At 37.9% G+C, this 27,153-nt stretch overlaps 3 protein-coding genes and 1 pseudogene across 3 annotated transcripts; 3 read left to right on the plus strand and 1 right to left on the minus strand.

The window, feature by feature from the left end:
- Positions 1 to 4,796: 4,796 nt before the first annotated feature.
- LOC140161634 (histamine N-methyltransferase-like) lies at positions 4,797 to 6,700 on the plus strand. Its single transcript, XM_072184934.1, has 2 exons — positions 4,797 to 5,019; positions 6,327 to 6,700. Exons 1-2 carry the CDS (start codon positions 4,797 to 4,799, stop codon positions 6,698 to 6,700), a joined length of 597 nt encoding a protein of 198 aa, XP_072041035.1.
- A 3,417-nt stretch (positions 6,701 to 10,117) lies between these two features.
- On the plus strand, positions 10,118 to 15,890 carry LOC140162103 (histamine N-methyltransferase A-like). Its single transcript, XM_072185384.1, has 3 exons — positions 10,118 to 10,346; positions 13,743 to 14,051; positions 15,090 to 15,890. Exons 1-3 carry the CDS (start codon positions 10,121 to 10,123, stop codon positions 15,476 to 15,478), a joined length of 924 nt encoding a protein of 307 aa, XP_072041485.1. The 5' UTR covers positions 10,118 to 10,120; the 3' UTR covers positions 15,479 to 15,890.
- A 2,765-nt stretch (positions 15,891 to 18,655) lies between these two features.
- On the minus strand, positions 18,656 to 18,753 carry LOC140163345 (small nucleolar RNA U3; annotated as a pseudogene).
- Positions 18,754 to 19,904: 1,151 nt separating this feature from the next.
- LOC140162468 (histamine N-methyltransferase A-like) lies at positions 19,905 to 26,731 on the plus strand. The gene is made up of 3 exons (XM_072185707.1): positions 19,905 to 20,272; positions 23,544 to 23,867; positions 25,220 to 26,731. Exons 1-3 carry the CDS (start codon positions 20,044 to 20,046, stop codon positions 25,600 to 25,602), a joined length of 936 nt encoding a protein of 311 aa, XP_072041808.1. The 5' UTR covers positions 19,905 to 20,043; the 3' UTR covers positions 25,603 to 26,731.
- The last annotated feature ends 422 nt before the right edge of the window (positions 26,732 to 27,153 follow it).

The raw sequence follows: 27,153 nt of genomic DNA on the forward strand, positions 1-27,153 counted from the left end.
ACCGAAGGAGTGGTACGTATGGGCGCGACATGTGCGCTGGTAGTAAATTCCAATTTTCTTTGCTTTGCCGTAGTTGTCTCTGCTTTTGATCCAAGCTCCAAGATATTTGAAGTCTTTTACAACTTCCAATCTGGTTCCATCTGCAGTTCTTACATCCACTTCAGTCTGTTGATTGAACACCATGCATTTTGTCTTTTTGGTATTCATGTGCAGACCTACTCGTAAAGCAGCTTTCTCTATCCTTTCCAGTAGCTCCTGAGCTTGACTGGCAGTATCAGATATTAATGCTATATCGTCAGCAAAGTCCAAGTCAGTAACACATAGCGGTCCAACCCTTCTACTGCGTCTGGGATTTGCTGTAAAGCCTAGATTCTCTTCTCTACCATCTATAGCAGATCTCATGCAATAGTCTAACACAGTTATAAAAAGATAAGGAACAAGAGTGTCCCCTTGAAGAACTCCTGCAAGGATGTTGAATTCCTCTGTTTCTCCATCAGGAGTCACAACTTTTGCTCTTGTGTTCTGGTAAGTGTCTTCTATGGCTTTCACAATTATGGTGGGTAGTCCATATGCCTTGAGTATTTTGACCATTTTCCCTCTATGTATTGTATCGAATGCTTTCTTAAATTTCAATAAATGTCATTACTGCAGTGAGATTTTTGTCCTGAATTCAGTCCTTCTATTATTCTTTTAAGTGCAAGAATCTGGCATACAGTAGATCTGTTTTCTCTAAATCCGCATTGGTTTGGTCTGAGTTTGGTGTCCATATGTGGTCTTATCCTTTCAAGCAGCATGCGATTGTAGGTTTTTGCTACAATAGAGCTAAGGCTTATACCTCTGTAGTTTGCAGTGTTGCTGAGATCCCCACTTTTTGGTACAGGGATAAGGTTCATTATAGACCACTGATCAGGTTTTTGACCATTTTCCCTGTATGTATTGTATCGAATGCTTTCTTAAAATCAATAAATGTCATTACTGCAGTGAGATTTTTGTCCTGAATTCCTTCTATTATTCTTCTAAGTGCAAGAATCTGGCATACAGTAGATCTGTTTTCTCTAAATCCGCATTGGTTTGGTCTGAGTTTGGTGTCCATATGTGGTCTTATCCTTTTAAGCAGCATGCGATTGTAGGTTTTCGCTACAATAGAGCTAAGGCTTATACCTCTGTAGTTTGCAGTGTTGCTGAGATCCCCACTTTTTGGTACAGGTCATTATAGACCACTGATCAGGTTACAAATTGATAACGAAACATTTAAAGCCATATTATAACATTTGCTGAGGAAGACGCCCTCACTGAATTTTAAAAAATCAAGACTCTAGGTACTGTAGTTTTGTCAAAATCCGAGATTTTGAATAAAACGCCGGATTCAGCGCTTTATTATTACGATGGAATTATTCGTCGAACGCATACACGATGTTCATAACACACAGTACGTACACGGCGTGCAGGACGGTGATATACACAACAAAGGGTCGTACCACAACATGACCGAAGGAGTGGTACGTATGGGCGCGACATGTGCGCTGGTAGTAAATTCCAATTTTCTTTGCTTTGCCGTAGTTGTCTCTGCTTTTGATCCAAGCTCCAAGATATTTGAAGTCTTTTACAACTTCCAATCTGGTTCCATCTGCAGTTCTTACATCCACTTCAGTCTGTTGATTGAACACCATGCATTTTGTCTTTTTGGTATTCATGTGTAGACCTACTCGTAAAGCAGCTTTCTCTATCCTTTCCAGTAGCTCCTGAGCTTGACTGGCAGTATCAGATATTAATGCTATATCGTCAGCAAAGTCCAAGTCAGTAACACATAGCGGTCCAACCCTTCTACTGCGTCTGGGATTTGCTGTAAAGCCTAGATTCTCTTCTCTACCATCTATAGCAGATCTCATGCAATAGTCTAACACAGTTATAAAAAGATAAGGAACAAGAGTGTCCCCTTGAAGAACTCCTGCAAGGATGTTGAATTCCTCTGTTTCTCCATCAGGAGTCACAACTTTTGCTCTTGTGTTCTGGTAAGTGTCTTCTATGGCTTTCACAATTATGGTGGGTAGTCCATATGCCTTGAGTATTTTGACCATTTTCCCTCTATGTATTGTATCGAATGCTTTCTTAAATTTCAATAAATGTCATTACTGCAGTGAGATTTTTGTCCTGAATTCAGTCCTTCTATTATTCTTTTAAGTGCAAGAATCTGGCATACAGTAGATCTGTTTTCTCTAAATCCGCATTGGTTTGGTCTGAGTTTGGTGTCCATATGTGGTCTTATCCTTTCAAGCAGCATGCGATTGTAGGTTTTTGCTACAATAGAGCTAAGGCTTATACCTCTGTAGTTTGCAGTGTTGCTGAGATCCCCACTTTTTGGTACAGGGATAAGGTTCATTATAGACCACTGATCAGGTTTTTGACCATTTTCCCTGTATGTATTGTATCGAATGCTTTCTTAAAATCAATAAATGTCATTACTGCAGTGAGATTTTTGTCCTGAATTCCTTCTATTATTCTTCTAAGTGCAAGAATCTGGCATACAGTAGATCTGTTTTCTCTAAATCCGCATTGGTTTGGTCTGAGTTTGGTGTCCATATGTGGTCTTATCCTTTCAAGCAGCATGCGATTGTAGGTTTTCGCTACAATAGAGCTAAGGCTTATACCTCTGTAGTTTGCAGTGTTGCTGAGATCCCCACTTTTTGGTACAGGGATAAGGTTCATTATAGACCACTGATCAGGTTTTTCGTTGCTAAGAAATGCTTTGTTGCAGAAGTCAAGGATAATTTCATCCAGGTTGCATTTTTTTATGACTTCTGGAGGAATTCCGTCTTCACCAAAACTGTTCCCTTCCTTAATGGCCTCCTTTGCCTTTTGATATTCTACTTTGTCAAAGGGATCAGTTCTGATTGGTAGTTCTTCGAAGATTGTGGGTATATCTTCATCTTCATCAGTCACAACTGGAGGATCTCCAAGAAGTTGCTGAAAGTGATTGAACCAGCTTTGGATCCTGTCTTCTTTAGTATCCCCCTTTAACCTTCTATTTCTTGACTTTTTTCTACCACTGATCTCGTTTACAAGGTCCCACGCCATCCGGTGCTTATGACTGAGGTTGGCCTCTTCAAAGTCATTGAGCTTCTTCTCTAGATAATCAGAATTTGCCTCTTCATATGCATCATCAAGGGCTCTTTTGCTCTGCTCAAATGCATAACAGCTTGACTTGTCATTCTCTATGACATGTTTGTCATGTGCCTCCTTCAGATGATGTCTTGCTTTCTCGACTCTCACGTCATAGCAAAGCGCATTTTGATATTTCTTCTTTTGGACACGTGGTAACAACTTTGCAGCAGTTTCCTTGTTAGCTTGTATGAGATAGCTATATCTTGTGGATTGGTCAGTACCATCGTCTTCCTCTGTTAGTGCAGTAAATCTATTTCGCACTTCAATTGTATAGTTTTCCTGCATATCTGGATCAGAAGCAAGTTTGTTCCAGTTATATTTTACTCTCTTTGGAGGTGATTTGCCATTTGCTCTGAGACTAAGCCTTATATTGGCTGTTACGATTCTGTGATCTGATCCTATGCTGGCAAATGAGTTATAGGCCTCAGAATTGATCACGCTATTCCTCCATTTCTTCCTGACTAGTACATAGTCAAGCTGTGCTCTATACCCACTTGGCAGCTCACATGTCCATAATTTTGTTGCCCTCTTCTGAAATGTGGTATTGGTAACAACAAGGTTGTTTTCTAGAGTATAATCTAGCATAAGTTCACCATTTCTGTTTGTAGTTTCGTGATAAGAAAACTTTGCTATGTCCTGTCCAACTCTTGCATTGAAATCTCCAATTACTATAAGAAAGTTGTGTGCAGGTACTTCTCTTGTTGCTGTAGTCAGCTGATTGTAGAAGTCTGTAACATCATCTTCATCAGCGACATTTGTTGGAGAGTATGTCACTATGATTGTAGTCTGTGGGTTGCCATTAAGTGTGACTTTAAGTATTCTTGGTGATATGTAGCATACAGATACTAAAACTTTTCTGGCAAAATTACTCAGTAGAACTCCAACTCCACCTACTGCTGCGCCCATGCTGTTTCTCCATGCAGAGCTAGTTATAAGCAGGAATCCTTCAATGAGATTTTCGTATTGAAGTTGGTCATCATGGACTGTTCTGTGCTCTTGGATGCCAATAACATCTATTTTGTAGTCCTGGGCCAGTGCACATAATTCGATTTGTTTATGTGGGCTTCGTAGTGTCCTAGTATTCATAGTAGCAATGTTCACAGCTCTCTTGCATTTCAGAAAGCTTGATAAGCTTGTTTTCCCTTCGCTTCCACCACCATCAATTGGTACCCTGCCGTACGGCTTTGAGGTAGCAACGTCATCTCTTTCACCACACAGTAAAAGCTAACATTTTATGGCAAAGAAATGCTAATCTATTTTGTTTGAAAATGTTATAATATGGCTTTAAGGTTAGCAACTATTTTAAACTGTTGCGATTTGGTAGTTCACAGCATCTTGCGAATGGTAGTGAGCTTTGGCAAAAACTGCATTGATCTTTCATATAGCGAGCGTGTAGAAATCCGCCTCTGTATCTAGTACTAGGTTTATAACAATCGTGATAATTATTCATCTTTTTTACTTTATAGTTAAGTTAAATTTAACAAAATATGACATTTTCAAATGTACGAAATCACTTTCTGATTATTTTTCTAGGTATATTAGAGATGTATCAACTTCAAAAATTGGCGGCAAAATTGCCCAAAATATCGGCAAGCGTAGTAGAGCCCAGCGAACTCATAACGAAATACAAAGACATGGTTGGTAGGAATCCCGTGGCTGACAACATCACCTTTGGGTGGCATAAGCAGACCTTGGACGAGTACCTAGCATCAGTAGCATGTCATGGAAGTGACAAGAAGTATCATTTTATTTCTGTCGTACATGCTGTGTATTTCCTTGGTGATCCTGATGTATTCATTCAGAAGTTGTATAAGCTCCTGGAACCGGGTGGAATACTTCTTCTTATAGTAGTGACAGGTAATGGAATGGACTCAATTTTTTCATTTTTATTTTAATTTTCAAAGTATATGTAGGCATACATGACACCTAATTGAATTAGTGAATTTAGAAAATGTATTTGGAAACTCACAATTTAAAGATTATTTGAGGTGCTCAAATTTAATAATTAGTTTCACTTGACCATCACTTGACGTCAAGAAGGCTTTTGACTCGATAGATCAACAGCTCAACAGGAAGGTTCAGTATGTTGTCGATTCTATGGCATTCTAGAGGGGTTACCCAGCAAAACAAAAACATTTTTAAAACGTTTTAAATAAGTTATATTTTGGGTTTTGGTTTAGGTAAAAACGTTTTAATAACATTAAAATGTCGGGTTATATAAAGGTAATGATAACGTTTTAAAACGTTTTGTATGAAAACACACTACAACAATATTTTTAAATGTTTTCACAAAATGTTATTGTAAACTATTTTTACAAACATTTTTGCCAAATATTGTGTCAATACTTAAATAACATTATGTTAAAATGTTTGAACCCAGCAAACACACAAATGTTCTTAAAATGTTTTTTCAAAACCTTTTAATAACATTTAAATGTCGGGTTATACAAAGGTCATGAAAACGTTTTTAAAACGTTATTGAAAATATTTTGGGCAAACATTTTTCGCAAAATATTTTTTCAACCCCAAAATAACATTCTATTTAGTATTGTATCAAGTTTTCAAGAATGTTTTTGGAATGTTATTAAAACGTTTTTTATACCCTTTATATAACCCGACATTTAAACGTTTTCTGTAAAACATTTTTGTTTGCTGAGCAGTAGATTATCATAAAATGTTTTTTAAGGTTATGAAAACGTTTTATACTCTTAATATACCCTTTATATAACCCGACATTTAAACGTTTTCTGTTAACCTTTTATAACCTTTTGCGAATGATGTCGAAAACGTTTTGTGTTTGCTGGGTATTTATTCCAAACGCGTAAATATGGTAGAGTTAACATCTCGGATCCATTTCATGAGTCTACTGGAGTATTGATGTTTCTGTTATCATTCTGTACCACCAAGTTAATCGTAACATCCAATAAGAAAAGAATTAGATATGACATTTTCAAGAAAGTGATTTTTTGTCAAAATTCTAATTATTTTAAGAATTAAATAACGCGGAGTGACCAAAATAATTACAATGAAATTCTCGAGAGTTGAGTGCAAGAAGTCAACTATCTGCATTAGCTGCCAAGTGTACAATATAGAATGCAGAAATTGTGAAATAATTGCAGATAAGGTCACTAACAACTCGAATTGTATGTGTTTAGATCACACAGGAAGTGGAAACATCCCATTACATCAGTCAGGACTGAAGGATGACAAGACTACCAATAATCATGTCAATTCTTCTCAAGTGAAAGCCACATTGGAGAAGCTGCAGATTGAATACACCCAATCTACGTACACGGAGATTGTTGATATCACAGATTTCATGACCAATGACTATTCTGAAGGCGGCGACTTACTCCTGGATAGTTTGACGTATACGATTAATTTTAGGAAATCGGCGCCAGATGATGTGCGTGATCGCGTGATGCGTCATTTTCAACAAGGTTCACGTCTTGAAAAGACTGATGACGGTGATGAAAAAATATATTATAAACTCATCTGTGATATATTGTTTGTAACAAGGAGGGATGGAGCTATATAATTATTAAGAGTTTGTCTCAGGTACAAAATAATGAAAAAGGCAAATTGATTGCGTTTCCCCCCCCCCTTTTTTTTGTTGTAAAAGGACTATTATACCCCCTCATTTGGTGGTGGTTGGATTTTTGGGCCACTGTTTATTCTAAAACATTTCTGAATGTAGGCCTATATCAATAAAGAAATAAAGACAAAAATATCGAAACAAAATAAAATCAAAATCAAATTTACTAAAATGTGCACGGCTTCCTGAGACAAATATATTTGTTTGCCTTAGTAAATATTCTTTGTCATTTTTATTGGAATGTCATATAATAGTTAAATACTTCTGTCTTTTTTTGCATGATGAGACCTGGGCTTACTATTAGATTTGCCCTATCTGTATGCTACACTAAGACTGTAAAAATACCAAATTACATCAATGCAATAGCCTAATATTTCCTACATTAACAAAACGTTTAATAGTAACCATAGTAATATATTGTTTTCAAGTTTGATCTTTGTTCACTATCACAAATTTGAGGATTTTTGCACTTTAGTCCCTACAAGTGACGTTCTAATATGTATAAACCATTTACTAGTACAATAAATATTTAAACTGCTCATCTGGACTTACTAAAAGTATGCACAAAAAGTAACGCAGCTGTTATAGATCCTGGGTTATTCACAATGTTTTGACATAGAAAGAAGGACGGTGTATTTACACGCATTTTGATACCCCATTTGTCCAATTTTGTTCAATATTAAGAAAAATATCCAAATTAAAAGTTGCAGCTATTTATATTGATTTGTAGTCAGCGCGATCTGCTACAATGCTTGTATAATAACTATTAACCGCTGTAAACTGCCATTTTAAAAAATCGGGTTTTTACTTTAACGGCACTACTGTGTTGTGGACAAATGGGGTATCAAAATGCGCATAAATACACCATCCTTCTATGCCAAAACATTGTGAAAATAATTAATAGTTTGAAGCTATAGGCACATTCTCCGATAAAGTGTTCAAAATGCCAAATATGTGTCGCCCATAGTGTCAAGTCGTATTCAGACTTGTTTCTTCAGAAAGAAATAACTTTTATTAATATAACTTATACTTAGGAATTGCTTTTTAAAATGTGTGAGGCTAGAGGTTGTAACATGCCTAGAAAGTATAAAACAATAAAGCTGATTATGCATGTCCATTGTTTTCCTCCATGTCGCCAGCCAAGGTGTGTTCAGTATAACGTGTCCCTGCTCTCTAAACATGCGCGCACATAATGGATTACAGGTACTTTTCATTAGCTGGTATCATGCCCTAATTATAAAGTATAAATCATCACAACACAGATTATTAAATTTTTCCAACAGGTCTTTCAGACTATGTCGCCAATATTGTTCACAGATACGTTACCATATTTCTAATGGATAACAATCTGTGAAAATAATTAACTAGATGAATGTTCTCATATGTGATGGATCAAGCAGGCTCCATAGTTATATTATATATATGGAACAAAACACAATGGTTTCAAAGTAAAAAAATCAGGTCTATTAATGGAAAAAAGTCCTGACGTTACGTTCATGCCTTCACAGATACGTTACCTAAATTCTACTCTCCTCGGAAAAAACGCTGTGATAAATGAAGCCAAATACCATACCAGACTTTAGTACATTGGGTGATGACTGATCAAGTATGGGTATTAAGTCGGTCAGTTTTTACACTTGCACGATTAAGACAAAGATGGGAAAGGGTTTCACAGATACGTTACCACTGATACGTTACCCCCAATACGTACAAGTAATATTGCTCAAAAATGAAATATTGTTGAAAAATCACCCATGCATTGTTTTGTGTTCTTAAACTATTAAAGTTTACGATTCTGAATGAATTTTATGAATTCTTTGTGGTTGGCATTTTGTCATTCCTGAGACCAAACTTGGACGCTTTAACGGAGAATGGGCCTATAGGCGTATCTATAACAGCTGCGTTACTTTTTGTGCAGACTTTATTTACGCTGGCTACATTATCATTTCTCATTCAAGACACATCTTTAAAGCCATAGTGTACGATCTTTTAAAATGAATTTGGTTAATATTTTCAAAATCTGAATTTGGTTAATATTTCAAAATCTGAATTTGGTTAATATTCACAAAATTTTTTGGCATACTGGTTTTACACATGTCCCAACTTTTGGTCATTTATAAAATTAATATTGAAATTAATATTAAAATATATTAACAGATATGCCTATATTCCAATTAAAATGAATGTCCAGAGTTCTACAAAGAGCTAAAATAGTTCTTCAATCTTGAAACATTCATCAGTCATAGGTCATAAAAAAGGTTATTTTTCAGATGCAAATAATTGGGTGGAAGGATATGCCAGATCATAGACAAGAAGCAGACAATGATAACTCGCTGGCTGGAAGATGTAATCTGGATTAGTGGACGTAACACCATGAACAAAGACGAGGGGGCTTACAAACTAGACAAGATCTAAATCAATTCATCAATAAACGGCAACCGGGAAGTTTGGAAACATCAACAAAACAAAACAGTGTTGCCGTTTCATCAAACCACAATAGAGTGATCAAGGTTCCTGATAGAAATTGAAATATTTCTGAGTGAGTACCAGATTTTGATCTGAAAAAGAACTATTTCTACTTTAAGGGTTCTTCAGAGACCAGAAAGAACCATTTTAGACAAGAAAAGGGACAGAAAGAACCATTTTTATTTGTGATTCTTGCCATTTCCTTTTTTTTCATAGAGCGTATTAAAAGTCGTGGCGTATAGCCAGCTTTCTTGTTCAGTGGGGCAAAATACAATTTTCTTCCCGTTTTAGAGCTTTTTGGTAGGGAAGGGGGAAGATGAAACATGTTTGTTCACATTGTGCATCATTTTGGCCTGGTATTATCGATGGCGTATATATTTAACAGGTATTTTTAGAGCGACTGTAAAGTTTCCAAATGCTTCAAAAAAGAGTTTTAATACGACAATCGTGTACATTTTCGGATTTAACATTATTTTGGCCCATAACCAAATCAAGGGGAATCTGGCCACACCGTAAAAAGAGGCTTTGGGCAATTTTCGGACAATTACTTCTTTTCCCCTTTTAATATTCTCCTTTCCTCTTTTCTTTTTCTATTTGACACCGCATAAGTGGCCATATTTGTTATTTTTATAATGCAAATTTGCAATTTTTCCCAAACTTCCCTTTCTCCTTATTTGATGCGTTGTTTGGGGTTAAAAATGTGCTATTCCTGTTGAAATCCATACACCCCCTGTGGAAAACATGGAGTCACTCATTCAGGTAACTCAATTTTATACTCCCTGTGTGCAAACTGTGCAAGATAATGTCTGTGTATGGATTTCAACTGGAATAGCCAAATACTGCCATTTTGTTCCAGTTTGGTCTGTCAAGTTAAATCATAGATTGTCGCGTCTAGAAATGATGGCATCGAATATGTCAGAAAACAAACTGTTAAATTTATTGACTGACATGAATCACTACCACAAGGCTTATGCTGCCTACTGTAGCAAGACGACCAAATGGCAAGAATTGCAAAAATGGACCGAGAGTGCCGAATTTGAATCAATTGTTGTGGCCAACTTGTCGAAGAATTTGTCAGCAATGGACCAGCAGATACGTGTTCTTGGTATAGGAAGCGGCGAGGGTAAGTTTTTTTAAAAACTTTAAAACCACTCAAAAAAGAGTGAAAAGCACTCTAAAAGAGTGAATTTCAACTCTTTCAAGGAGTTAAGGGGGTACTACACCCCTCAATTAATGTGTGTCTATTTTTGCATTTTTCTCAAAAACTAATAACACACTGGTAACAAAAGTTATGTATGTTATAGGGGCAAGGAATCCAGTTACTACACTGGAATTTCAGTGACCCAAGACAAGCGGTTCGTTATTTATGATAAGAAATAAGGTACCGTTCGGATGTACCTCTTTTCTTATCATAAATAACGAACCGCTTGTCTTGAGTCACTGAAATTCCAGTGTAGTAACTGGATTCCTTGCCCCAATAATATACATAACTCTTTTTTACCAGTGTGTTATTATTTTTTGAGAAAATGCAAAAATAGTCACAAATTTACCCCAGGGGTGTAGTACCCCCTTAAATGAAGGGCAATATATTTTTAATATAAACACACCAAAGTGTAAACACTAACGATATCGATATAAACGCTTCCTTAAACACAAAGTTTCTAAAAAAACTAATCTACAATGTTTAAAAATGTTGTTACCATGGTTACCGCCGTCATCATAGCGAACTAAATTGGACATTTTGGCATGACACGTACTCGGGCCACGGAAAATATGCCAGAAAAACGTGCCGGGTTGAGCATTGTATCTTTAGAAGAAAGTATATAATAACCAGTAAAAATATCATGTAGACCTATTATAGGCTAATAAAATAAAGCAAGCAATCATGAACTTATGAGATGTCACGTGGGAAATGTAACTTTTGTCCTAGTTAAAGACGTGTATTGCGTATCTTACACTTCCCATAATGCATTTCTTCCATTTCAATTGTCTGTACTGGTTTGGTATGTTGTGCCACATGGGTCGATGGTGAATCAATCCTGGCGGGCCGCTAGAAATATACCTCAGTGAACAGAGCACATCCAGATCTGCAAAATATATTTATTTTTTCAAGCTAGCGACCCATGTTCAGAAAGTCTATTCTCAATATGAAAACAAAGGAAACTTGTACATAAGTAATGGGAGCGTCATTGTTGAAATGAGGGGATGTATTATGTTGAAAAGGATTCTGGGGAGGGCAAGATATTTTCTGGGTTTTGAGGTGAAAAAATGAGCGAGCCAGTACTAAGTTTTATTACTGCTTCTTGATAAACGTGGGGAAAAGTACCCTTATTTACTACCATAATGGTCTGAACCATTTTGAATAGTTTTACAGGATTTTGCGCAGACGGGAGCTTTGTGGACGCGAGCGAAGCAAGTTTCTAAACAGCCTGGTCAGATTTGAATTTTCTTGATTTCCTTTAAAATTCTAGCATGATTAACAAATAATTGATTAAAAGCTTTATGATAACCCAATTGAATCAGTTAAAAGTTTTTGAGTGATCAAACAATATCTTATAGAGTAAAAAAAACCTAAAACTTCCGAATCCCCTAAATCCGTATGTGGCCCATTCTCCGTTAAAGCGTCCAAGTTTGGTCTCAGGAATGACAAAATGCCAACCACAAAGAACTCATAAAATTCATTCAGAATCGTAAACTTTAATAGTTTAAGAACCCAAAAAAATGCATGGGTGATTTTTCAACAATATTTCATTTTTGAGCAATATTACTTGTACGTATTGGGGGTAACGTATCAGTGGTAACGTATCTGTGAAACCCTTTCCCATCTTTGTCTTAATCGTGCAAGTGTAAAAACTGACCGACTTCATACCCATACTTGATCAGTCATCACCCAATGTACTAAAGTCTAGTATTTGGCTTAATTTATCACATCGTTTTTTCCGAGGAGAGTAGAATTTAGGTAACGTATCTGTGAAGGACTTTTTGCCATTAATAGACCTGATTTTTTTTACTTTGAAACCATTGTGTTTTGTTCCATATATCTACTATACTAAAATAACCAGCGAAGTCTGTGTGTGTGGTTGTCTGTGTGTCTGTGTGTCCGGCTATGCGTTTCGCCGTGCTGGGACGCATCGATCCGATATTCCGGTTATGGATAGGTGGCGAGAAAAGCATGTTGACCGGGTGGTTTTGAAGGTCATCGGAGGTCAAGGTCAAAGGTCAAAATTTCAAACTTTGTCCAATCGGGCCCAAACTTGGTGGGTGGAATCCTTGATACGAGGGGAATGTATGCCTGAAATAAAATCGCGGTCAGCCGAGGTCAAAGGTCACTACGGAGGGGTCAAATTTCAAACTTTGCCCGATCGGGCTCAAACTTGGTGGGTGGAATCCTTGATACGAGGGGAATATATGCCCGAAATAAAATCGAGGTCAACCAAGGTCAAAGGTCATTACGGAGGGTTCAAATTTCAAACTTTGTCCGATCGGGCTCAAACTTGGTGGGTGGCATCCTTGATATGAGGGGAATATATGCACGAAATAAAATCGCGGTCAACGGAGGTCAAAGGTCATCACGTAGGGTTCAAATTTCAATTTTTGTCCGATCGGGCTCAAACTTGGTGGGTTGAATCCTCGATATGAGGGGAACACGTAAAAAATATAATCGAGGTCATCCGAGGTCAAAGGTCATCCAGGGGCTACATTTTAATATCACGGGAGCATGAACAAAATCAAACCGAGGTCACTCGAGGGCGAAGGTCAAATGGGGTCAGTAGGCCTATGCCCAATTGGGCTTAAAAGTAGTAAAAAGAATGACGGGAACATGTCAAAAAGTCAAAAGAAGTCATCAGGGGTCAAATAGCATCGCTATCAGTAACTCTCACAGCAACGGGTGAACTAGTATAATATAACTATGGAGCCTGCTTGATCCATCACATATGAGAACATTCATCTAGCCAATTTTTTTCACAGATTGTTATCCATTAGAAATATGGTAACGTATCTGTGAACAATATTGGCGACATAGTCTGAAAGACCTGTTGGAAAAATTTAATAATCTGTGTTGTGATGATTTATACTTTATAATTAGGGCATGATACCAGCTAATGAAAAGTACCTATAATCCATTATGTGCGCGCATGTTTAGAGAGCAGGGACACGTTATACTGAACACACCTTGGCTGGCGACATGGAGGAAAACAATGAACATGCATAATCAGCTTTATTATTTTATACTTTCTAGGCATGTCACAACCTCTAGCCTCACACATTTTAAAAAGCAACTCCTAAGTATAAGTTATATTAATAAAAGTTATTTCTTTCTGAAGAAACAAGTCTGAATACGACTTGAAACTATGGGCGACACATATTTGGCATTTTGAACACTTTATCGGAGAATGTGCCATGTATCTGCTAGGTTTATAACAATCATGATAATTATTCATATTTTTTTACTTTTAGTTAAGTAAAAATAATATTACATTTTCAAATGTACGAAATCACTTTTTGATTATTTTTCTAGGTATATTGGAGATTTATCAACTTCAGAAACTGGCGACAAAATTCCCCAAAATATCGGCAAGTGTAGTGGAGCCAAGCGAACTCATAACGAAATACAAAGACACAGTTGGTAGGAATCCTGTGGCCGACAACATTACCTTTGAGTGGCACAAGCAGACTTTTGACGAGTACCTAGCATGTAATGACAAGAAGTATCATTTTATTTCTGTCGTACATGCTGTCCATTCCCTTGGCGATCCTGATGTATTCATTAAGAAGATGTATATGCTGCTGGAACCAGGTGGCATACTTCTTCTTACTCTGGTGACAGGTATGCAAAGGATTTATCTGTTTTCTTCATTTTTCAAGTACATGTAGGCCTATTGAATTGGTGAATTTAGAAAATATATTTGAAAACTCTTAATTTATTTGAGGTGCTAAACTTTAATAATCAAATTCAGTTAATAAATAAGATATCGGGGGCGCTGTAAATTCACAGACTCCCCTGAATTCAGAGACCCAGTCTGTGAAATCACATATCTGTGATTGCACATACTTTTCAGTTGTTTCAATTTTTACAGATTTCTTGTGCTGGGTGCCAATTATTGGGCTTATAGTGTACATTAAGACATTTTTGTGAAACTAGTGAACACATTAAAAAAAATTCTAACCATTCTAATTAGATAACGTAATTTAGTGCAAGTCACTATCTGCAAAAGCTGCCCTGTGTCAGATGTGTGTAATATAAACTGAGCTCAAAAAGAAACTTATAATTTTTTACAACTTGTGAATCACAAGGTCATATCTTAAAATACTGTCAATCAAAATGAACCAAAATTACACAAAGGATTACTTTAATACTCTACTCAAAACACATGTCAGTAACCAATCAGTTGTCCAACTGACACAACAGCAAAATGCACTGTCATGGGACAGCTTCCTGAACTTCCTCCACTTTCACAGCCCAACATTTGGCACCCAGCACAAAAAATCTGTGAGAATGCACACAAGATCCTTGCTCTGATGATAAAACGGTGCTGCTTTCTGCTTTTCATACACTTTTTTCATGAAACAGGGCTGGGCTGTGAATGTGGTCCAGGAAGCTGTTCCTTGTCAGTGCATTTTGCTGTTGTGTCAGTTGGATAACTGTTTGGTTAATACTGACATGTGTTAAGAGTAGAGCATTGAAGTAAACCTGTGTGTAATTTTGGTAGAATTTGATAGACAGGATTTCAAGATATGACCTTGTGAAAAATTATAAGTTTCTTTTTGAGGCCCGTTTAGAATGCAGACATTGGCATAGGGCAGCTATTGCATGCAGATATAGGTGTTCTTACACTAACGACTCGAATTGTACTGATGTGTTTAGATCATACAGGAGTTGGAAGCATCCCACTACATCAGTCAGAGCTGAAGGATGACAAGACAACCAATAATTATGTAAATTCCTCTCAAGTGAAAGCCACATTGGAGAAGCTGCAGATTGAATACACCCAATCTATATACAAAGAAACTACCGATATCACAGATTTCATGACCAACGACGATTCTGAAGAAGGCGAGTTACTCCTGGATTTTTTGACGGGTGTGATTAATTTTAAGAAATCGGCGCCTGATGATGTGCGTGATCGCGTGATGCGTCATTTTCAACAAGTCTCACGTATTGAAAAGACTGATGACGGTGATGAAAAAATGTCTTATAAGCACACCTCTGATATTGACATATTGTTTGTAACAAGGGGAGATAAGGCCAAATAAGTCATGCGTTTGTCTCTGGCAAAAGGGCAAGTGATTGCATTCTTTTTTTCATATTTTTTTAGTCTAAGGGCGCAAAACTCACTTTGATTGGACCAGGAAAGTTGAACTTTCCTGATTGGACTATACCCTTTCATTTTGTTGCTGTAGTTTTGTGCTTTTTTCTTTTTAATACTTTTTCGATCTGTAAATCAATAAAGGAAAAAACCGTCAAAACATATAAAAATCTAATGTGAATGCGCGCGATCTCATGAGAAGAATATCTTCTTTTTTGCATAAGTATTGTCAATTTGTCATTTCTATTTAAATGGCATATTATAGTTAAATACTTCGTTTTTTTTAGTATGAACAAAGGCCAAAGCAATCACATATGAGCCTAACTACTAGCATTAGATTTGCCCTTAGACTAAAAACCAAATTATATTATAAAGCATCAATAAAACGCAATGGCGTAATATTTCATAAATTAACATAATAGTACACTTGATATTAATAAAAAAATAGGGTACAATGTTTTTTCCTGAACAAAATTAAATTGGATAAATATTGTAACTGAGAAATGCCCCAATTTCAGCACAATTGGTCTGAAATTGTATGTCATGTAAAGATTAGTCGAAAAACATTAGTTCGCACTGTCTAGGCCTACAATGATACTTCATTACTTAGGATATACAGTAAAATAAGTCAATCCCCTCTACAACTCTATAGACCATGACCTACTTTGTTATTATTATTGCCTAGGTACCGATGTACTTTAGGTGGTGCAAACTATTCCTTCTCGAACAATAATAAGATTATTATCTTGCTTCCCGCTCCAGTGACACCTCATTAATTTCCCTGGACTTTTAGATGTTTTGTAATGGGCATTAGTATTTTACTTTGAAAAATCAATATAACAGGGCTGTAGTGCTAGTTGTTATGTCCCTCCACTGAACATGAGCCTAATCCTCCCCAGAACAAAATCGTCAGCCTGCTACGCTTTTTGCCTAAGTCATTTTTTGTAATTTTAAGAGCAAAGTACAAAAAATGGTTCAAACATGCATTTAAACATATTTATCCACAAATCTTTGCACAAGAACAAATGATAATGATACAAATGAAAGGGAATAATCTGAAATAATTCGGGTGATTTTGCTTCCAATTTTACAGATGTGGACTCTGATAATGTTATGGACACGTTGGCTCACCTCTAGTGGCCATCGGTACTGACGCTAATGAGTTATTTCAGCTTATTAATCGCTAGGTAAGGCCCCGGGGGCGAACTTTTTTTCCGTAGTTGTATAGAAGATTGCCTATTCAAATGTTAACTACAAAAAAAATATTGCGCTTTTCAATTTATCTCTTAATAGCGAATGTAAAAGTCCCGATGACTGCAGGAGAGCCAACGTAGTGCCAATTCACAAAGCTGGTGATATTTCAAGTATTAAAAACTATAGGCCTATCTCATTGTGTTCTGTGGTTGGCAAACTGCTGGAGAGGGTGGTTACTGGCCGTATGGTCAAGTACATGCGTAATGTTGGCCTGATTTCTCATCAGCAACATGGTTTTGTTTCTGGTCGGTCATGTACCACTCTTCTCAGTTCTGTTTGCTATCATTGGGCTCAGATTCTTGATGAAAGATCACCTCCAGATGTCGATGTCATTTTCCTTGATTGGAGCAAAGCTTTTGATAAAGTGAGTCATCAAATTATTTTTAAAAAGCTGCATCATTATGGCATTTGTGGTTCTTTGTGGCATTGGATTTCATCATTTCTTATGGATCGTTTTCAGTGTGTCCAATTCAGGGGCTTCATCTGGGTGGATCCTGTCCCTGTCCTTAAGCAGTGTTCTATTTCTCAGGGTCTTATCATCCTCTAGCCGAGATTTTGTAACTTCCAGCGATTTGTTTATAGGAGTGTTCGTAAATAACGAAACAACATCCTGGGAGTTGAACCCCCCCCTCTTCTATGAACACTTCGGCCATACTTTCTGCGAGGTGTTTTGAATTACTAACATGGTGTTCGGTTCCTCTTACAAGGGGACCTAGAATGTCGGCTAAGACACGCGATGTCTGGTAACCGATTGTGCCGGTATAATCTACTATCGGTCGGACCTTATTAACCGGCTTATGAATTTTCGGGGTGCCATAAATTCTGGGTATACATTCATCCAATGTCATGAACAGAGACGAAGGGGCCCACTTAGTCATGTGTATGATCCTCTCCTGGCTGATAATACACCCCCTTCAGTCAGGATACGTCCAACCGGAAGTAAGGATCAACAACCATCATTCTGATGATGCCTACCGACCATGATAGGCGAAACCGTCAAAAGTGAGTCATATTTTTGGTTTTGTTCAAATGAATATAGCACTTAGGTTTTTACCAAATGTGTTTCAGACAGACTTTTTTGGGCATAATATCAAAGCGCTAATTGGTGTTCACAATCACGTAGCACTTTAAATAGTTCTACATTAGTTGAAATGTTCTTCCAATGCCGGCCAGAAAGACCCATTAGACATGGAAAGGCTCCTGTAAATGCAAGAGTTTTACGAAGAGTTTAAATAGTTGAAACAAATTCATGTGACAGGATCGTTCATTGAAAAGGTTATTTTTCAGATCCAAATAATTGGGTGGGAGGATGCACAGATCATAGACAAGAAGCAGACAAAACAACAACTCACTGGCTGAACAGTCCGGATTAGAAGTAGTGGACGTAGCACCATGAACAAAGACGAGGAGGCTTACACACTCATTCAAGTAGGCCTTAACCCATTTGAAACTCATATACTCCATGTGTGAAAGATTAAAGCCATAATGTACAATTTTCTACAAATGTTTTATCAAATTTGTTATTCTATACTCAAGATGCTGAACTACTAGTAATAATTGTCGGGAAATCCCAGACAGCATTACAATCTTGGGCCGGGATTGGTCCAATATTAAAATTATATTGGCCCATTATTAGATACAATATTGTACCAAGATGTTTTGCCCATGGGCCCTGGATTGGCCCAATATTGGCAATATTTAAATTGGCCAATATTGGGCCACTCACGGCTCAATATCGAGATCAATACCGGGCCAATGTCTAACCAATGTCTGTTGGTAATTCTTTGGCATCCATTTGTATGCCAATATTGTACCAAGATTATTTGCTCATGGGCCCTGGATTGGCCCAATATCTTCGCGGTAAGAGAGGAACACTACGACTCATCACCGTGTGGTTGAATAGCCATCAAGAGTATTTGATAGCATGGTGACACGTACTTTAGAAATTATCTTTAAAAGTATGGTCTTAGAAGTGAAAGTGCCGAAAATTGTGTATTTTCTTTAAAATATATAATCCGTGGTGGTAAATAGCGTTTGCCCTGCATTTTATCATCTGTGGTTTTGTTTCCTATTATTTCAACTTAGTATAATATTTAAGATTTAAAGAAGGTCCTCCAAAGTACTCATCACAAGTATTATTTGTTACCCAATTTGTTACCAAAATTGGTGTGATAACCTATATTGGCTGCCAACATGATGTAAAAATTGCCAATTGAAAACCAATATTAACCCAATATTTCTCGGCAAGATTACACCAATGCCAAGTTGCCTATGGGAAACCAATATTGATCTAATATATTTTGCCAATGCAAGGCCAATGCTAATAATGCCAATGGAAAACCAATATTAACCCAATATTTCTCGGCAAGATTACACCAATGCCAAGTTGCCAATGGAAAACCAATATTGATCCAATATATTTTGCCAATGCAAGGCCAATGCTAATAATGCCAATGGAAAACCAATATTAACCCAATATTTCTCGCCAAGATTACACCAATGCCAAGTTGCCAATGGAAAACCAATATTGATCCAATATATTTTGCCAATGCAAGGCCAATGCTAATAATGCCAATGGAAAACCAATATTAGTCCAATATTTCTTGCCAAGATTTTACCAATGCCAAGTTGCCAATGGAAAACCAATATTGATCCATTATCGTTGCCAATGTAACGCCAATGCCAATAACTGCCAATGAGAAACCAATATTGACCCAATATTGCTTCCCAAGAAAATACCAATGCCAAGATTGCCAATGGCTTTCCAATATTGGGCAATGTGTGTATGTTGTCTGGGATGTGTCTGTCCATTTTGAGCTGAAATAACAAGGTAAAGTGAAAGAAACCCAAAGATATAGAATTCTGTGAAGAAACCCCACTGGTTATTTTGACCGTTTAACATGCAGTAGGCCTACATAGGAGGGCATAAAGTTTTAATCCATGAAGCATGACGTTATGAGCTGTTATGTCGAACTTTGCTCCATAGAACACAACAAATTTGGCCGATTCCATTTAGGTGCAAGTTGAGACATGCGTTATACCATTACTTGGGCCTCAATGATGGCTCGCCTTATTTTGTAACCATGCCAAAAAATCTGGTTTGAAAGAAAATTGAACAATTTCATATTATAAAGATCGTACATTGTGGCTTTAAGTTTATGTCTTTTGAAGGGGTGTATGGACTTCACCTGAATAGCTCAACATCACTGCCGTTCCAGTTTAGTGTGTCAATTCAAACCATGAGATTGTCGCGTCTAAATGATGGCATCGAATATGTCAGAAAACAAACTGTTAAATATATTGCCTGACATGAAGCATTGCCACAAGGGTTATGCTGCCTACTGTAGCAAGACGACCAAATGGCAAGAAATGCAAAAATGGACCGAGAGTGCCGAATTTGATTCAAATGTTGTGGGCAACTTGTCGAAGAATTTGTCAGCAAATATGGACCAGCAGATACGTGTTCTTGGTATAGGAAGCGGCGAGGGTAAGTTATGCCAGCATTTCAGTTACTCGATCAGTAGCAGATCAACTGATGGCTTGCTGACAGGAAGCTACCGGAGCCAGGATTTTTTTTTTGGGGGGGTGCTCATTTTGAAAAAGTGGACCTTTTTTTTCAAAATTTGGACTGGGCGGATTTGGTCATTTTTGGACCAAAAAGGCATAAAAACCTCTATTTTTTCGCTCGATACGCTCGCAAATGGGTCTGTTTGGGCTTTTTGGCATGGGGGGTTGCGTCGCACCCCGCACCCCCCCCCCCTCCCGCTGGCTACGGGCCTGCTTGCTACCCTGGCTTTCGGGTCTCTAACACCAACCACAAAATATATAAGCCTACATTAATATCGTTCTATAAATTTATTCGTTAGGGGAACGGCGGGTAATCCCGAACACGGGGTAATCCCGAACGTTGCTGTTGTAGCTAACCTGAGAAAGGTGACGCTATCCGGGACGCTATCACGCTATTCTGCAGTACAAGCTACTACAAAGATACATTCAAACAATTTATTGAGTAACAAGGTCATAAACATTTGACTCGGATAGCATGATAGCACAAACGTTTTTGGCAAAACACGTAGGCCTAGGCCTACCCGGGCCGGATGCCAGAAAAACGTGCCGGGTTGGTAGCAATAACCTTTTTCCTGTAAAACACGTGTTCCTGAGTCAGTGTATTTATAGGCGTCCTTCGGGTTAACAATATGACTACTGGATACAATGCGGTCGTGACATTAGACCATGTTCTTCATGAAGTTTGCATGTCCTGATTTAAATGAAAGCTGCTTGCGGAAATAAATACTCCTGTTTGGAAAACAATCCATAAGAATTAAATATGCAAAGCTCTATTGAATAGATTCTGCTCCAACAACTCCCCCCTTTGCCTTGATACATGTATATGCATATGATTTTATTTGAAACCAATCCTCTATAGCATCCTATGCAGTACCATTTATGCAGCCAAAAACATAGTACTTTCGGGCAAAAAAGGAAGATGCACAGGGCAATTCGGGGGGTGGGGACGGGCCCCATCTGGCCCAATGATAAATCCGGCCCTGCTGGCATTTACTATGGAGTTTAGGTTGGTTCTTTTGCAGTCAGCTAGTATAGGCAGTCTCTCCACCTCTTTGGTGGTCTTCCTCTATAGGTCTGAATGTGTCATTCGAAGGCCACGAGGGAGGCATTCTCTAGATGTGGCCAAAATAATGCAGTCTGTTCCGGGCTATTCTGTCCAAGACGGAAAACTCAACACCCAGGGTTTTGCGGATGGTGGTGTTTCGGATTCTCTCTCTCTCCGTGTTACTCCCATTAGGGGTGGTGCAATAATTATGTGTACCCCGGGGTGAATTATATAGGGGGGCAAAGATTTTTGGCAGGCCAAAGGGGGGCAAGCATTTTTGGCAGGTCGAAAGGGGGGGGTCAAGCGATTTTTGGCAGGTCGAAAGGGGGGGCAAGCAATTTTTGGCACAGATATTTTGGGCACCGTTTCTATATTACGCCCTAAAAGGCGTAGGTAAACGTTACGAACACGTTCAAATATGCAAAATTTCCTGCTCGCTGCGCCAGGCTCGCATTATATGTTAAGACAATTTAAGGTTTTAAATTCGGGTTCCCCAAAATCTTGCATGTGTAAGGGGGGCAAAGATTTTTGGCACGTCAAAGGGGGGCAAAGGTTTTTGGCACGGCCAAAGGGGGGCAAAGGTTTTTGGCACGGCCAAAGGGGGGCAAGCGATTTTGGCAGACCATTTTGAGAATTCACCCCCAAATACACATAATTATTGCACCACCCCTTATCCTTCTACATGTTCTAAGATACGTCATCTCGAAAGTGAGCAGTCGATTTTCATCCTGTCTTTTCAATACCCAGGTTTCTGCTCCGATAGAGTAATATTGATAAAACAAGGACCCTGTTAGTACATGTATAGTTCAATCTTGGTGTCGGTTTGGATGTCCTTCATGTTAGCGCTCCAAATACTCTATAGTTTCTGCACAGCTCCTAGTGCTTTGCCTATTCGAAGTTTAATATTTTCTGAACAGGATCCTTATTGGGTGATCTTTGCTCCAAGGTATGTAAACTCCTTCACCTGTAGAAGCTTTGTATTGTCAATTGTGATAATCAGATGGGTGTCCTCTTTGCTTATGCACTGCATGGTCTTTGTTTTGCGATATATATTTTGAGTCCAAAAGCAGAGCTGCTTTAATGGATGAGAAGTTATTCACCACGTGTCATACTTGTCATTAGATGTTTGTCACTATGTTGCGATCGTGCCGATCGTACAACATAGTCATCTCCAGTAGGATGTTAAAAAGCTGAGGTTAATTCCCCATTTACTCTTACAGTGCTTGCAGATTTCTTGTAGCATGTTCAGGAGACAGGTGATTTTGTTTGGGAAACCAAAGAAGTAAAGTGCCTTCTAATGTCCTTCCTGCCACACTGAGTCGAAGGCTTTTTCAACGTGGATGTAGCAGCATTCTCCTTTCAAGATGCTTCTCTATTATTTGCCTGAGAGTGAAGAGTTGGTCTATAGTTTAACATCCTGGTCTAACCTGAATCCTGCTTGGAACTCTGAAAGGATTCCTTCTGTTCTTTTCATAATTCGGCGTTGAAGTATAAGGGTATATACTTTGCATGCATGGCTAAGCAAGCTGATCCCTCGGTAGTTGCCGCAATCAAGCTTGTCTTTCTTCTTGTGAATTGGTGTGATGATAGCCCTAGCTCCCCCAGTCCGCTGTCCCATATTTTGGTGCATATAGCACTATAATAGGTTTCAATTCCTGCGCTACTTGATGCTTTTTAGTTCCTCAGCCGTGATATTGTCATATCCCGGGGCTTTGTCATCTGACATCTTTATAACGGCACAATTTCATGATCTGAGGGACACTTTTTGTTAGCTCTTCATCTGTTGGGTTCTTTTTATTGTATATTCCTGAAAGCTTTCTTTCCACCTATCCTTTACTTCCTCTCATTCAGTAAGAATCTGTCCATCTTTACTTATGTTTGCATTTTGGTAGAGGCTTTTCTTGTTGTGTTCTTGATGGTTAAGTATACTTCTTTTGCCTTTGGTGGCTTTCCTTTTATTTCACGACTTAAAAAGTTGTATATACTTCTCTTTGTTGGGTCGTTTATTTTTTCTTGCTTTACTCTACTTAGTTCATTTGCCAGTTGATGTCATGAAATGAGATGTGCCTGCTTTGAGAAAAGGGACTGTAAAAACTTGTTTTTGCAATAGATCTGCCCTTTAACACTATATTGATTATTTTCCTAGGTATATTGGAGATCTATCAACTTCGGAAATTGGCGACTAAATTCCCCAAAATATCTGCAAGTGTAGTGGAGCCAAGCGAACTCATAACGAAATACAAAGACACAGTTGGTAGGAATCCCGTGGCTGACAACATCACCTTCGAGTGGCACAAGCAGACTTTCGACGAGTACCTAGCATCAGTAGCATGTCATGGAAGTGACAAGAAGTATCATTTTATTTCTGTCGTACATGCTGTTTATTTCCTTGGTGATCCTGATGTATCCATTAAGAAGTTGTACAAGCTCCTGGAACCAGGTGGCATAATTCTTCTTATAGTCGTGACAGGTATGGAAAGGACTCATTTTTTTCATTTTTGTTTTCATTTTCAAAGTACAGTAGTTCACGTAGGTCTATTAACATGACTCACTCAATTGAATTGACGAAAACTGGAAAATGTATTTGAAAACTCACAACATAAAGATTATTTGAGGTGCTAAAATTTAATAATTAGTTTCACTTAATAAAATAAGATATAGTATAAAGCGCAGTTTATTTTTGCTGTTGTGACCATCCTATTTATTAAGAAGGCCTTTGACTCAATCGATCAGCTCAATAGGAAGGTTATGCTGCCAATTCTACGGCACTATGGCATTCCAGAGGGATTAGTTACTCCAAAAGTGCTAAAAGTGTTAAAACATCTCAGATCCATTTTGTGTCTACTGTTGTATTGTAGGGAGATGGGTCTGTTATCCCGGGGGGGGGGGGCACTCCAACTTTGGAGGTGACGCGTATGTGGGGCTGTTAAGACCCCCTTTTTCAGCGTCGCTGTCACCTAAAGACCCCATATTTTTTTACGAACACATGCTCTGTCACCCGAAGACCCATATTTGTCCATTTCATCTGTCACCCAAAGACCCTTACAAGTTCCGTTTTGAACAGCAACTTTTATTTATCATTGATTTTGTTACTTATTTTGAAAAAACAAAGAAATTTGAAGCCATTTAGAACTAAAAATTTGATTTTTGAGGTTTCTGTGGCGCTGTTTCGGCTCTCACCCAAATATTCCATTTAAAAAAAGTCATGTTCTCACCCAATGACCCCATATTTTTTACATTTTGCTCTCACCGAATGCCAAAAATCATGCTCTCACCCAATGACCCCATATTTTTTACATTTTGCTCTCACCGAATGCCCCTTAGTGCGAAAGTGCCAGCCCTACACTTATATCCATTTCATATTGAAGTGCCCCCCCCCCGGGCTGTTATCATTCTATACCAAGTTCGTACCATCCAATAAGAAAATATTTTTTTCTAATAATTAAATTACGGAGCGACCAAAATAATTACAATTTAATTCTCGAGAGTTTAGTACAAGAAGTTAACTATCTGCAGTAGCTGCCAAGTGTGCAATATAGAATGCAGAAATTGACCTTTTTGGTAAATCCCATAAGCCTTTGCGAGTAGACCCGAGATGTTATCATTTGACATCACTCCGACTTGCAATGCGCAGTAACGATATTCATTAAACGATGTGTGCATCGGGCGCAGATCGGTGTGACTTCAAATGACAACATCTCAGGTCTACTCCCAAAGGCTTATGGGATTTCCCGAAAAGGCCAATTGTCAAATGTCTGAAATAGGGCAGCTTTGGCAGAAAGGACCTTCTTTACACTAACAACTCGAATTGTATGTGTTCAGATCACACAGGAACTGGAAGCATTCCATTACATCAGTCAGGGTTGAAGGATGACAAGATAACCAATAATCTTATCAATTCCTCTCAAGTGAAAGCCACATTGGAGAAGCTGCATATTGAATACACCCAATCCACGCACACAGAGATAGTCGATATCACAGATTTCATGACCAATGACGATTCTGAAGAAGGGAACTTTCTCCTGGATTTTTTGACGTGTACGATTAATTTTAGGAAATCGGCGCCAGACGACGTGCGGGATCGTGTGATGTGTCATTTTCAACAAGGTTCACGAATTGAAAAGACTGATGATGGTGATGCAAAAATATCTTATAACATCACCTCTGATATATTGTTTGTAACAAGGGGAGATAAGGCCAAATAAATCAAGCGTTTGTCTCTGGCAAAAGGGCAAGCGATTGCATTATTTGTAATTTGGGTGTTTTTTTCATATTTTTTAGTATAAGGGCTATACTAATCCAGTCAATCTAAACAAATTACCCACCACTAAATTGCTACAGAGTTTTTTTCACTGTTATAGAGATTTTAGAGATGCCCACTAACATCATACCAAAAGTATACTAAATTATACTTGGTAGAAAGGTAGTTTTTCGCGGAAAAGGTTACACAGAGGTCAAATCTTAAAATTGCTTCAATATTTTTAAAACTACCAAAGTATTCCTCGAATCGTAAGGATTTGTCATATCTGTGATATACCGTTCTCAAGTTATAAGCAATAAGATCGAAGGTCATATTTTGGGCTACAGGTGGGTCAACTTTGAAACATGCTCTGATCTCCTTAAAATGGTCTCAAAATTGTTCGTCCTTGAAAAAACCTCGAAATTAAGAATAGTTTGCCATATCTTGGATGTGTCGTTACCCAGGTAGCAGGGTCAAAAAGGTCAATCACCATTGAACTATATTGACCATGTCCTATTTTTTTTTATGTTAACTATAATTATAATTTAACATATTTTTGGTTTTGTTCAAATGAAATCATTTATAACATAGCACTTAGGTTTTTTACCAAATGTGTCTGAGACAGACTTTTTTGGGCATACTATCAAATTTAAATACATGTAGTTCTACATGAGTTGAAATGTTCTTCCAATGCCGACCAGAAAGACCCATTAGACATGGAAAGACAGACAAGAAGCAGACAAAACAACTCATTGACTGAGCAGTCCGGATTAGAAGTAGTGTGCGTAGCACCATGAGCAAAGACGAGGGGGCTTACGAACTAGACAAGATCTAAATCAATTCATCAATAAACGGCAACCGGGAAGTTTGGAAACATCAACCAAACCAAACAGTGTTGCCGTTTCATCAAACCACAATAGAGTGATCAAGGTTCCAGATATTAGGAATTGAAATATTTCTGAGTGAGTACCAGACTATTTGGATCTGTACTTTAGGGTTCTTCAAAGGCCAGAAAGAACCATTTTGGACAAGAAAGGGGACAGAAAGAAAGAATAAATAAATAAGAAAGAACCATTTTTATTTGTGGTTCTTGCAATTTCCTCAGAGAACATTTTTTTCTAAGAGTGTATAAAAGCCAGCTTTCTTGGTCAGTGGGGCAATATACAATTTTCGTCCCGGTTTTACAAGCGGAGAGGGAAGATGAAACATGTTCACATTGGACTTTTCCAGAAAATAGACGCACACCCCCCTATAGAGGAGTTCGAATTTCTGGACTTTTTGTCCAGTCGTGATTGTTGGAAATCCAAACTTTTAAAATGTCAAAAGGCGAAAAAATCCAGCCGAAAAAATAGTTCAAAATCGGAAATCCTCAATTTGAGAGCTCATTTGGGACAATTCCGTGGGTTTTTTTTTCATTTAATTGCATTTTTCCAGTTACATGGGCAACTGGAATTCCAGCCGTTTTCAGAAAGCAAATTTGGAAATCCAGACATTTCCTTTATTGAAAACTCTATAG

Source organism: Amphiura filiformis, chromosome 10, assembly GCF_039555335.1.
Source record: "Amphiura filiformis chromosome 10, Afil_fr2py, whole genome shotgun sequence".
NCBI lineage: Eukaryota > Metazoa > Echinodermata > Ophiuroidea > Amphilepidida > Amphiuridae > Amphiura > Amphiura filiformis.